The 14,338-nt window shown below is 35.8% G+C and overlaps 1 protein-coding gene across 1 annotated transcript in view; it reads right to left on the bottom strand.

Moving 5' to 3' along the window:
- The window catches only part of apobb.2 (apolipoprotein Bb, tandem duplicate 2), a 30,579-nt gene that overhangs the window by 4,924 nt on the left and 11,317 nt on the right, over nucleotides 1–14,338 (bottom strand). The window contains exons 16-22 of the mRNA XM_002665806.6: nucleotides 13,507–13,712; nucleotides 12,608–12,784; nucleotides 8,919–9,028; nucleotides 7,116–7,316; nucleotides 6,853–7,016; nucleotides 6,043–6,101; nucleotides 3,177–3,535 (exon numbers count right to left, since the gene is read on the bottom strand). Of these exons, the coding sequence (XP_002665852.3) occupies nucleotides 3,177–3,535; nucleotides 6,043–6,101; nucleotides 6,853–7,016; nucleotides 7,116–7,316; nucleotides 8,919–9,028; nucleotides 12,608–12,784; nucleotides 13,507–13,712 (1,276 nt within the window). The remainder of the gene's footprint in view (nucleotides 1–3,176; nucleotides 3,536–6,042; nucleotides 6,102–6,852; nucleotides 7,017–7,115; nucleotides 7,317–8,918; nucleotides 9,029–12,607; nucleotides 12,785–13,506; nucleotides 13,713–14,338) is intronic.

Genomic DNA, 14,338 nt, shown 5'->3' with positions numbered 1-14,338 from the left:
AGGGCTCCATGCTAAGCTAAAAGCCCATGCTAGTTGACCACCACTACCCAGCCTTCTACTAGCTAATGTGCGGACTCTGGAAAACAAACTGTACGAGCTAAAAATCAGGCTTACGACACAACAGGAAATAAGAGAATGCTGCTCTCTGATTTTCCCCAAAACCTGGCTTTCAGAGAACATCACAGATTCTGTCATTCAACTACAGGCCCAGACCGAACAGCAGCCTCCGGTAAGGGGAAAGGGGGAGGAGGTGTTTGTTTTATCCACAACAATTTGGTGTGAAGATGTATGGACTGCTAATAATCACTGCTTGCCTGATGTAGGGTTTATAATGTTGAATTGCCGTCTCTATTACCTACCAAGGGAGTTTACATCTTTGTGGCTGCCGTTTACATCTATCTACATACCAACTTTGCAGCAGATATCATCAAGTTTCCCAGCCAGAAGTTCTGAATAAACAGCCAGGTACATTACATGCTGCATATTTGCTCTACTGGATTTACAGCTGGCAATGAGAATAAGTACAAAGCTGCAGAGTACAGTCTGTGAAAGGGCGTCACTGCAGCCAAGAGGCAGTACAGAGAGAAGCTGGGAGGTTTCTACTCTACTGCTGATTCCAGGCACATGTGGCAGGGCTTGCAGCACATCACAGACTGCACAACCAGTTCCACTGCCATCAGCACTGGAGACAGCCTGCCCGATGACCTCAACACATTTTCACCCACTTTGATACCTCTACCCCCAACACAAAGAGGAAGCTCACAGACACCTGGAGCACTAAACCCTTCTCACCCCCACCAGTCATGTCATCAGCACTAAGTTCTAAGCCCCTGTAAACAGGCAGGGCCAAAAAACAGTCTTGAACAAGCCCTCAGAATGTGCCAACTGACAGATACTCTCACCTCCATATTCAACATCTGCCTTGACCAGAGAACTGTGTCCTCTTGCTTCAAGGCCCCTACAATTGTTCTCCTCCCCAAAAAGAGCCCCCCAATGTGCCTGAATGACTACAGACCAGTAGCTCTCACTCATAAGTGCTTTGGGAGAGTGGTGCTGACCCAGATTCAGAGCACCATCTCAGGCACACTGGATCCCCTGCAGTGTGCCTACCAACCCAACAGGTCCGCCTCAGATGCTATCGCTGCTGTCCTGCATATCTCCCTCTCAAACAAAGACTCGTATCTCAGGTGTTAATAAAGATGCTCCTTATTGACTACAGCTCTGCATTCAACATGGTCATCCCCCACAAGCTCACCCACAAACTGTTCTCTCTCTGACTTCACCCCATCCTCTGTGACTGGCTCCTAGACTTTCGGACTGGCAGGCCTTAATCAGTAAGAATATGGGAAAGAAGTTCTGCCAGCATAATCACAAACACAGACACTTGACAGGGGTGTGTCCTCAGTCCCATCCTCTACACCTGGTCACCCACTACTGTGTGGCCTCTCATAAGGACAACATCATCTTAAAACTTGCGAGGCAGCCTTTAAGAGGGAGGTGGCAACTCTGATGACATAGTGTGAGGACAACAACCTCACCCTCAACACAGACAAGACCAAGGAGATGATAATGGACATGATGAAAGAAAAAAGCCTTCATCAGCCACTGCAATTCCATGGACTGGAAGTGGAGAGGGTGAGCAGCTTTAAGTATCTAGGGCAGGAGTGGCCTACCCTGTTCCTGGAGAGCCAACTTCCTGCAGATTTCAGTTGCTACCCATATCAAACACACCTGAACCAATTAATTAGGACCTGAACACTATGTGATAATTACAGGCAGGTGTGTTTGATATGGGTTGCAACTGAAATCTGCAGGAAGGTGGCTCTCCAGGAACAGGGTTGGACACCCCTGATCTAGGGGTTCCCATCAGTGAGGAAAACACCTGACAGCTCAACACCTCACAGCTTGTGAAGAAATCTCAACAGCACCTGTACTTCATGAGTTGGCAAAAGAAGTTTGGCATGTCACCAAGAATACTTAGCAACTTCTACAGCTACTTTGTTGAGTCTATCCTTCAGTGCATCACTGTACGGTACGGAAGCTTTACTGCCATGGACTGCAAATGCCAGCAGAGTGTAGTGAAGACTGTGTCTAAGATCACCATGGAAAAAAGTATGTTGGTCCTGCACTTCACACTCCTGCACCTCTGGCCCGAGGGGAGGAGAGTGAAGGGGAGGAGTTTGCCTTCTCTGCAAAGCATACAACATTGCTGAGTCCACATGAGAGCTGCCTCCATCAAGCACTCCACCCACCACCAACATGATCTGTTCACTCTCCTCCCCTCGAGCCAGAGTGTGACTAGTGTGACTAGCACAGATGTCCAACAACAAAACACCAGATCATTTTCAGATCAGGGACGCCATTCCTGCCAGTGATGCCTCTCCAGGTATCACTATTGTTACGTTCATGGGTTTTGAAGTCCCCTGTTAGAACACAGTCCTTTGTCAGAACATCTTGTAGCATTCCTCCCAAGCACTCTAAGAAGGCCGGGTACTCTACAAAGGTGTTTGACCCAAAAGCACAAATGACAACGAGAGACCTATCCCTGACCTGAAGGTGCAGGGAGGTGACCTTCACATTCATTAGGGAAAACTCCAACACATGGTGGCGGAGTTGGGGATCTATAAGCAAGCCCACACCAGACCGCCGCCTCTTACTTTAGACTAGAAGAAAGTCCAGCTCTTCTCAAGATGTTGAGTTCCAGAGCCCAAACTGTGCGTAGAGGTGAGCCCAATTATCTCTAGTTGGTACTGTTCAACCTCCTGTACAATCTCAGGCTCCTTTCCTCTCAGCGAGGTAGCATTCCATTTCCCAAGAGCCAGGTCATTGTGGTCCTGACCCTTTGACCACTGTCTGTTACACAATACTCCGGCCCCCTTACAGATAATCCAACATCCCTCTTTCTATGGATAAAAGATTTTGTTGTATAAAGTAACACCAGGCACTTGCCCATGTGCCCTAACACCAGGCCTTTTGATTTTGTTTGACTCCTATATTAAGCAGTGCATAAAAATCATCTAATTTCCGTCAATATAACCAACATGAGCATCTGCTTCTACAGGGTGTTTTTTAACCATGTGAAATTAGTGAGAGAAGAAAGGTTTGTTGGACTATATGTCTGGGAGCTGTAAACAATTTCCAAAAAATTTAGCTTTTTTTAAATGGTATTTTTTTACCTTCAACCTGTAGGCAGAATTGCTCAACAGGACTTGTTCCAGTGACTTTGAGCTTAGCAGAATAACTGGAGTGTGCAGCAGGATCTCTGGCAGCAGACACAGTTGCGTCTAAATCATAGAGGTGGCAGCGTAGTTTTCCAGATACATCTGCCAGTTGAAAAGCATGCAGAGACAGCGTCACACTCTCAGGAATGGAGACCTCTGGAAGCTGCATGGACTCTAGGTCAGGATCCACTATGAACAGATCTGTGCTGAGGGTTGTGGGAAATTTCAGATCTCTTGTGGATTTTCCACCCAGCGGCAAAGGAAGCGTGATGGTATAGTACGGCTGGCCAAAGTGATATTTAACAGCAGCGTCTCTGTTGAAACAATAAACACATGTAATAGAAATCTTCACTTGTAACTCTGGGTTCGAATTGGGGAAATGTGTATTATAAAAATAATGTGTATTACATGCTGGATCCTGGCAAGCATTTTTTGTGTTTAACGTCTGCATGAACCAGAAGTTGCTGAGACTTTTTTTCAGTATGTTACTAAAACTGTATATTGAGTAGAGACAGGGCTTTCTTTTGTGCATTATTTCCTTACAGTAAACTAAGCATAATGCACAATCAGATGCTTAGACTTTAATTGAAGATTGCCAAAACTAACATTTTTTTAAAAGATTTTTTAAACTTAATAAACATAAACATCGTACATTATGATTTATATGGTTAAGAATTACTTTGCTACAGCAATCCACATGTAACATCAAAAAAACTGACATTTAGTCTATATTTTAAGAACAAATAGATCTGAATCTGTTTTAAATATTATGAAAAAGATTCTCAGTTTGTGACACAGCACCAATTATGGCACACGTCCTGGTTTCTTGCCACAATTTATAACAATTGTTTACATTTAAGTTTGTTTAAATTTAAATCGAGTTTAAATTAAAATCTAATAGCACCATACTACCTAAGAATTCGACGTCTAATATTGTGAAAAGTATGAAAAAATATGGTTCATATTGCTTAAACCAGAGGTTTTCAAACTTTTTCAGCTGAGGGCCCCTTTGTGTAGGGTGAATTCTTTTGGGGACCCCCAAAAAATAAAAATGATGCCACCCCCTCAAATTAACAACTGTACTTATTTTTTTTTTAATTGTATTATTCAATACATTTATATTATTATATATTATTAAATAAATTTATAATATTCATTATCTGGATTAATTTTTGTAAGATGTCAGTTGAGTTGACATGGTTTCAGTTCTTCAATCTATAGATCAAATCTTGATGCGCAGTGTTCATTGTGGTCTGCTCTCAATGAATTCCATCAAGCCATATTTTGTGTACGAGTCATCACTTTACACCGTTTTTATGCCATATTTATGCTTTTTTCTGCCTATGCACAGCTAGACTCTTCTGTATTTACCCTTACAGCTGAGAGTCTAAATGTATCTAAAGATTTAAAGCTTTGAAGTTTTAAAGAGTTTTGTCATTCATCAGCCTGTTGACAGTTAACTGTACTGTTGTAACTAGCAATACTACAATGGAGGCTGTAGTGGTTCAGTGTGTTGAAGTTTTGTTTATTTTTATTCCTTTTTTTGTGCACATCATAATTTACTCAGGTCGACAATCCTGACTTACACTGATAAAAAACAATTTCCTAAATGCAATCTAGAATTGGGTATTCAAGTTCAAAGAGCCACAAGTTTTACTTTGCATAATTTTAGAAGCTTTGCTGACTTTAAAATGTGCATACCAGTTTGTTCTATTAATAATAATACTGAACATTACATTTAAATTAGTTACACAAACAAATATGGGAAAAAGTGGAACATCTTAAAAAAATGCATTTATATTCAGAGTATTAAAATTTGATCAGAGATGTTGAGCTCCATTAAATACAGAGCACTAATACATTTTAATATTTAATAATTAATAAGCCCTATAACATAACACAAACAGATACATTATAATTTTTATAGGCTATAGTGGTTTTACTCAGGGTGTATAAAATTTAGTTTTTTTAATCATTATGAACCAATGTGAGTAAGAGGTCCACTGCAGAGCTCATCCATTCATTGTTATTGCAGCACTTTTTGCTTTACAATTTTAATATGTTTGTTTGCCATGATGCAAAGAGGACCGTCTGTACAATACAAAGTGTAAAGCCTGTCGCGCTGTGGATGAGGTGCAATGTTGTGCCGTGTCTTTAAAATGCTATTTGTTCCCTATGAGTGAAGCCTGCGCAGAGAGGCGCGCACTCCGCAGCACCCAGCTGATCGGTTACTTAGGAACGCAAGCCATATACAGAGAAGTGCTTTCAGCCACCGATAATGTTCTTAATGATCATGTATTTTTTTATGTTCTTTTCCTGTGTCACGAAAGTGTCAACTGCATTTAAATGACATAAGCATAAAGCTTCATTTTTGCAGTACTTTTGAGCTCAAATTATAATAAAAAATATATTAACCTTCAGAATGATGCGGGACACAAAATTCATCCATGTGGGCCCATCGATGACCCATAATCTAAAATTTCTTTGCGGCCCCCCTAGCGCCATCTGGCGGCCCCCAGTTTGAAAACCCCTGGCTTAAACCATACTGAGAAAAACAGGTGTCTTTAAATTGTCATTAATAGAAATTACATGGCTGGTACTGAACCCAGAGTAAATATAAATCTCATTTTTAAAAACCTTTGACAAGTGCCTTCTTTAAAAGCAGACCAAGCTAAAACTGTCCTAGCTAAAACTGAGTGTTTAAGATGCCAAGAATTTAAGTTAAACATGTAAGTTTTGGCATTTATGTTCAAAGAGTCCAACTATCAGGGGTTAAACACAAAATTGCTTGGTGGGATGTTTTTTAAACTGGAGTGCTTACATATTTAGGAAGAGTTCTTCAGGAAGAGTGATATCAAGTGTGGCAGGAACACCCGAAAACTGCACATAGAGATATCAACAATTACATTTATTACTTTTTCATTGATTTAAACAAATTATTAACAATAATGACAGTAAATAATTAACGCTTGGTTCCCCTGAAGGACGTCAATACAACATTGTGCTCTATTAGTAGTGGAAAATAGTCTTCATTGATCTTGCTTTTAATAATATTACTTATAATAATAATAACAATAATAATATTACTGATACTTTAAAATTAAACAGTAAGTTCAATCCTTTATGATTATCCATTTATCATCCAGGAATGCAATGTTGTCACAGTTTTAAACATTAATCTATAAGATCATTTTAAATATTAAATCTCTATGTAGCTCATTGCTTATTTTAATAATCAAAAATACCCCATTAGAGGTTGCTGTAGGTCATAATCAACAGCCCTCAAAACACCTAAACATATCTGATTAATTTCCTAGTGATGGGTTGCAGCTGAAAGGGCATCCGCTGCATAAAACACATACTGGATTAGTTGGCGGTTCATTCCGCTGTGGTGACCCTAGAGTAATAAAGGGATTAAGCCAAAAAGAAAATGAATGAATGAATATTTGATTATTATTATTATGTTTTTAAATTAAATGTATGTTTTTTCCACTGAAGAATGCATAAGTTTTGCACAAACTATACCCAAAAAAGTTTATGATATTTATTAGTGTATAATTCACAAACTAATTATTTACCTGATTATCTTTAAAAGCTGATGCAAAAAACAAGCAGACAAACTTTTTCTTACCGCAGCTAATTTTGCTATGATGTCAAGGAGCTTAATCTTATTTTGACCCATCTGGCGGGTAAGAAGTCCAATGATAATGGTGTCACCAGTCCTGAAAAGGGGAACGAGGGTCCGAGTCTTTGAATTGAAATGAGATTTAACTTCAGCCTCAATCTTCTCACTCTCTGAGAATGAAGAATCATTTGAGAGGTTCAAAATCTAAATTCTTTGGTTAATAATTAGCTAAAATGTATTATTACAGTAATAATAATTTGTTGACATACCATATGTCAGGATGAGTGTTTGAACAGAAGTCGTCCCGGGGAGTTTTAAGTCACTCTGAAGTTCTAATTTCAACTTCTCAGCATTTGTAAATTTTCCAGAAACCGTATGATCAAGCTGAAGAGCTTCCATAAGCAGCTTCATTGAGGCAGTGTTCAGCTTTCTGTTTATCATGACTGTATTTAAGACCTCAAAGGGTGTTCCTGTTAGGAAGAAACCAAAAAATTAAATACAAAACCTGTTTATGTTGAAGCAAATACTTATAGCCATTATTTTAAAAGGTTAGGAATGAAAATATTCTGATTATTTTAACCCCCGTCCAAAATGTTCATTTCTTTAGTATGACTAAAGTGTTTCAAAGCGGAAATGGCAGGATTTATCTCTGTATACTGAACATCAGTGTTGCTTGGTGGTTTGAAATATGAAATTTGTATTTTGACAATTGGTAATTTTCATTCATTCATTAATTTTCTTGTCGGCTTAGTCCCTTTATTAATCTGGGGTTGCCACAGCGGAATGAACCGCCAACTTATCCAGCAAGTTTTTACGCAGCGGATGCCCTTCCAGCCGCAACCCATCTCTGGGAAACATTCACGTACACTCATTCACTACAGACAATTTAGCCTACCCAATTCACCTGTACCTCATGTCTTTGGACTGTGGGGGAAACCGGAGCACCCGGAGGAAATCCACGCGAACGCAGGGAGAACATGCAAACTCCACACAGAAACGCCAACTGAGCCGAACCTGAGTTCGAACCTGCGACCCAGCGACCTTCTTGCTGTGAGGCGAACGTGCTACCCACTGCGCCACTGCATCGCCTAATTGGTAATTTTCTTTAAAAAAATTAAAACATTATATACGTTTTACCAACAAAACTTGTCTGGCATGTACAACTTTTTAAAACATTTTTATCAGGGCCTATAGAATAGTTGATTCCGATTAATCAGAACATTAACAAGGTATGCTATTATCAGATAACAACTGATTAAATAACACAGATACAACAAATCGTGTAAAATTATTAAATTCAATAATTCATATTCAATTATTATAAGTAAATAAGTAAGTAGGTTAGTGTAGCTGCATTCGGCCATTTTTCTTTCTGCAATATTTACATTTACTCGAGGAGTTAGTGAATTATGACAGCTCAGATCAATGATTTGTGTCTAATAGTTCAGCTTTGTGGCGAGTAGTCCTGTAATAATTAGGATAATGTACATCAAGCTGGTTGTTGGGGTGGCATGGTGGCTCAGTGGTTAGCACTGTGGCCTCACAGCAAGAAGGTTGCTGGTTCGAGTCCTGGCTGGGTCAGTTGGCATTTCTATGTGTAGTTTTTCATGCACTCGCCGTGTTGGCGTGGGTTTCCTCCTGGTGCTTAGGTTTCCCCCACAGTCCAAAAGCATGTGCTATAGGGGAATTGATGAACTAAATTGGCCGTAGTGTTTGTGTGTGTGTGAATGTGAGTGTGCATGGGTGTTTCCCAGTACTGGGTTGCAGCTGGAAGGTCATCCGCTGCTTAAAACATATGCTGGAAAAGTTGGCGATTCATTTCGCTGTGGCAACCCATGATTAATAAAGGAAGGAAGGAAAATGAATGAAGCCAGTTGTTATCACAGAATAAACCCTTCATTGAAGCTACATTGAAACTGCAATTTGAAGGTTCAATCCACTGTTTTCCTCAAAAAAAAAATTTTTTTTTGACGATTCTTTCAAAGAATTCACATCTTGCATGACAAATAGGCAGTTAATTCTCAGTAAATGTTTATTCTGGAAATTAACTTATGCTTTAAGTTGACTTGTACCTTCAGCCTTTACACTAAAAGTGAGTTTGTCTTCTTCATCCTCATATGTGTAGCCAATGATGGCCGTATACTCTGTGACTGTTCCAGATGGACGGATCTCAACAGCAAATCTAAACAGATGCAGTGTGGTTGAAATGCTTCATTTAAGCAAATTATATAAATCATATATCGGTATATAGATTATTATACAGATTATTTAGATATCGGTATATAGATTATTATACAGCAATCAGTATATAGATTGTAATACAGATTATTTAGATATCGGTATATAGATTATTATACAGCAATCAGTATATAGATTGTAATACAGATTATTTAAATATCGGTATATAGATTATTATGCAGATATTACTATAGAGATTATTATACAGATATTAGTATACAGATTATTTTACAGATATCTGTATATATATTATTAGACAGATATCAGTATATAGATTATTATACAGATATCGGTATATAGATTATTATACAGATATCGGTATATAGATTATTATACAGCTGTCGGTATATAGATTATTATAGAGATATGGGTATATAGCTTATTATACAGATATTGGTATATAGATTATTATACAGACATTGGTATATAGATTATTATACAGATATCGGAATATAGATCATTATACAGATATCGGTATATAGATCATTATACAGCTATCGGGATATAGATTATTATACAGATATGGGTATATAGATTATTATACAGATATGGGTATATAGATTATTATACAGATATGGGTATATAGATTATTATACAGATATCGGTATATAGATTATTATACAGCTATCGGGATATAGATTATTATACAGATATGGGTATATAGATTATTATACAGATATCAGTATATAGATTATTTTACAGATATCGGAATATAGATCATTATACAGCTATCGGGATATAGATTATTGTACAGCTATCGGGATATAGATTATTATACAGATATGGGTATATAGATTATTATACAGATATCGGTATATAGATTATTATACAGCTATCGGGATATAGATTATTATACAGATATCGGTATATAGATTATTATACAGATATCGGTATATAGATTATTTTACAGATATCGGAATATAGATCATTATACAGATATCGGTATATAGATCATTATACAGCTATCGGGATATAAATTATTATACAGATATTGGTATATAGATTATTATACAGATATCGGTATATACATTATTATACAGATATCGGTATATAGATTATTTTACAGATATCGGAATATAGATCATTATACAGATATCGGTATATAGATCATTATACAGCTATCGGGATATAGATTATTATACAGATATGGGTATATAGATTATTATACAGATATCGGTATATAGATTATTATACAGCTATCGGGATATAGATTATTATACAGATATGGGTATATAGATTATTATACAGATATCGGTATATAGATTATTATACAGCTATCGGTATATAGATTATTATACAGATATCGGTATATAGATTATTATACAGATATCGGTATATAGATTATTATACAGCTATCGGTATATAGATTATTATACAGATATGGGTATATAGATTATTATACAGATATCGGTATAGAGATTATTATACAGCTATCGGGATATAGATTATTATACAGATATGGGTATATAGATTATTATACAGATATCGGTATATAGATTATTATACAGATATCGGTATATAGATTATTATACATTTATCGGTATATAGATTATTATACAGCTATCGGGATATAGATTATTATACAGCTATCGGTATATAGATTATTATACAGCTATCGGGATATAGATTATTATACAGCTATCGGTATATAGATTATTATACAGCTATCGGGATATAGATTATTATACAGATATGGGTATATAGATTATTATACAGATATGGGTATATAGATTATTATACAGATATGGGTATATAGATTATTATACAGATATCGGTATATAGATTATTATATAGATATCGGTATATAGATTATTATACAGCTATCGGTATATAGATTATTATACAGCTATCTGTATATAGATTATTATACAGATATGGGTATATAGATTATTATACAGATATCGGTCTATATAGATTATTATACAGTTATCGGTATATATATTATTATAAATCTATCGAGATATAGATTATTATAAAGCTATGGGTATATAGATTATTATACAGATATGGGTATATAGATTATTAAACAGATATGGGTATATAGATTATTATACAGATATCGGTATATAGATCATTATACAGCTATCGGGATATAAATTATTATACAGATATCGGTATATAGATTATTATACAGATATCGGTATATAGATTATTATACAGATATCGGTATATAGATTATTTTACAGATATCGGAATATAGATCATTATACAGATATCGGTATATAGATCATTATACAGCTATCGGGATATAGATTATTATACAGATATGGGTATATAGATTATTATACAGTTATCGGTATATAGATTATTATACAGCTATCGGGATATAGATTATTATACAGATATGGGTATATAGATTATTATACAGATATCGGTATATAGATTATTATACAGCTATCGGTATATAGATTATTATACAGATATCGGTATATAGATTATTATACAGATATCGGTATATAGATTATTATACAGCTATCGGTATATAGATTATTATACAGATATGGGTATATAGATTATTATACAGCTATCGGTATATAGATCATTATACAGATATTGGTATATAGATCATTATACAGCTATTGGTATATAGATTATTATACAGATATCGGTATATAGATTATTATACAGCTATCGGAATATAGATTATTATACAGATATCGGTATAGAGATTATTATACAGCTATCGGGATATAGATTATTATACAGATATGGGTATATAGATTATTATACAGATATCGGTATATAGATTATTATACAGATATCGGTATATAGATTATTATACATTTATCGGTATATAGATTATTATACAGCTATCGGGATATAGATTATTATACAGCTATCGGTATATAGATTATTATACAGCTATCGGGATATAGATTATTATACAGCTATCGGTATATAGATTATTATACAGCTATCGGGATATAGATTATTATACAGATATGGGTATATAGATTATTATACAGATATGGGTATATAGATTATTATACAGATATGGGTATATAGATTATTATACAGATATCGGTATATAGATTATTATATAGATATCGGTATATAGATTATTATACAGCTATCGGTATATAGATTATTATACAGCTATCTGTATATAGATTATTATACAGATATGGGTATATAGATTATTATACAGATATCGGTATATAGATTATTATACAGTTATCGGTATATATATTATTATAAATCTATCGGGATATAGATTATTATACAGCTATGGGTATATAGATTATTATACAGATATGGGTATATAGATTATTAAACAGATATGGGTATATAGATTATTATACAGATATTGGTATATAGATTATTATACAGATATCAGGATATAGATTATTATACAGATATGGGTTTATAGATTATTATACAGATATAGGTATATAGATTATTATAAAGATATCAGGATATAGATTATTATACAGATATGGGTATATAGATTATTATACAGATTATTTAGATATCGGTATATAGATTATTATGCAGATATCAGTATAGAGATTATTTCCATTACCTGCTGTCACCAGTGAGAGGAAAATAAGGAGCATTATCATTTAATGCTGCATCAGGATACTCTAGCGTTGTGCAGCTCTTCAGTCCAGGAAAAACAGCAGTGCAGTCTTCCATAGTATACTGGACATTGGCAGAAATAGGCAGAATCTTCCCACCAACAACAGACACCAAAGAATTGCTAAATATGGGAAACATTAGCATTACTTAGGCAAAAAAAAAAAAAAAAAAATCAGGATACACTTGACTGAAAACCAAAAACACTTTGTAATAATTATTACTAATAAATAGGTTTCCTGGGGCAGCACTTAATGTGTCAGGTGTGAAACTACTTTAGACTGAGCAGTGACTACCAGGGCTCTATTTTAACAATCTATGTGCAAAAGCAATAAGGATGTGTTTGAATCCACTTTTGCTATTTTAAGGATGAAAAATATGCTAACAGGTCTAACAGGGTTGTGCTTATTCTCTTAATGAGTTCTGGGTGTGTTTAGAGCATAACCTGCATTAAACCAATCAGAGTCTCGTCTCACATTCCCTTTAAGAGTCAGTTGCGTCGCTCCTTGGCACATTTACTATTTACATGGTGGACTTTGTATGTGTAAAAACTGAACGCTTCACTAACGAGAAAAACAGAGCATCTGCAGCACGAGGATAAAGAACGAGCCTGCTCATTCAGCCTCTTTATCTTTGCTTTTACTCTTTACTCATTTACTTTGGTGGAGTAAGGAAACTGTGAAAACTCACCCCACTGAAGACATCCATCAGCCTACATATTTAATTTAGTTTGTTAAGCACAAAAATTTGTGTCAAAACTATTTCTAAATTCAGCTCTAATATCCAGCAAAGGAATCAATGAGCAATAATAGCGAAGTGCGGTCAGAAAACTGAGTTATATCTTACGTGACACTGATGAGCTCAGTTGGCTCACGAGGAGCTGGAATGGAGAGTTTGAGCCTTTTTTGGGTCCCAGAGATTTTGGCTCTGAGGCCGCTCTCATGATAGATGTTAGTGTGCATCTCCAGTCCAGAATGAACATAGTCGGGTAAATGAGTCCCAATCTCAGTCACCAACTCAACCCCAGCAGACAGCATGAACGCAAAGTCCCCCTGTAATCATGTAGTCATGTTTATTCAGGATAGCATAATTGTAGAAATGAATCATATTTAATCCCACTGGTCACAACGAGTCTTTCTTATTATTTCTGGAAGTTCTGAAAGTGTGGTTTGGGCGAGGAATTCAACTATTAAATTAGAAAATAGATGTGTGTCAGTGTCACATGACAAGTTACATTTACATAAGTCTTGCTTGCACATATAGATGTAAGAAGTGTAAACTTGTCAAAGTTCACTATAGTAAGTGGCAGTATTAAAATTGTTAACAATTGAAATCAACTGAATTTCAATGCAAGTCTGACTGACACATTAACCTCAATTTATTTAATTTAGTAAAAAAGATGTGCTGTGTTGTTTTCACTCCCATCAAAATTTGGGAGTGGGCGTGGTCAATTGTAGACTCTGAAGTAAATAGCCACTGATGTGATTGTTGACAGTTTTGGATAGTGACAGGGCAAAACAGGCAGTTAAGTAAAAGTGGCCAATGATCTTCTTTGGAGGCGGAGCTTATGCACTATATTACATCACAGAGTGGAACATTTCAGAACCTGTGGTTTTGTTAGACAGTCTTCAATATAGGCTGATTTTAGAGGAACCACAAAGTGTTGAGTTCTGAAAAT

The sequence above is a fragment of the Danio rerio genome, chromosome 20 (genome assembly GCF_049306965.1).
Source record: "Danio rerio strain Tuebingen ecotype United States chromosome 20, GRCz12tu, whole genome shotgun sequence".
NCBI lineage: Eukaryota > Metazoa > Chordata > Actinopteri > Cypriniformes > Danionidae > Danio > Danio rerio.
Note: the sequence above shows the minus strand (reverse complement) of the source record. Positions and strands in the feature narration are given on the sequence as shown.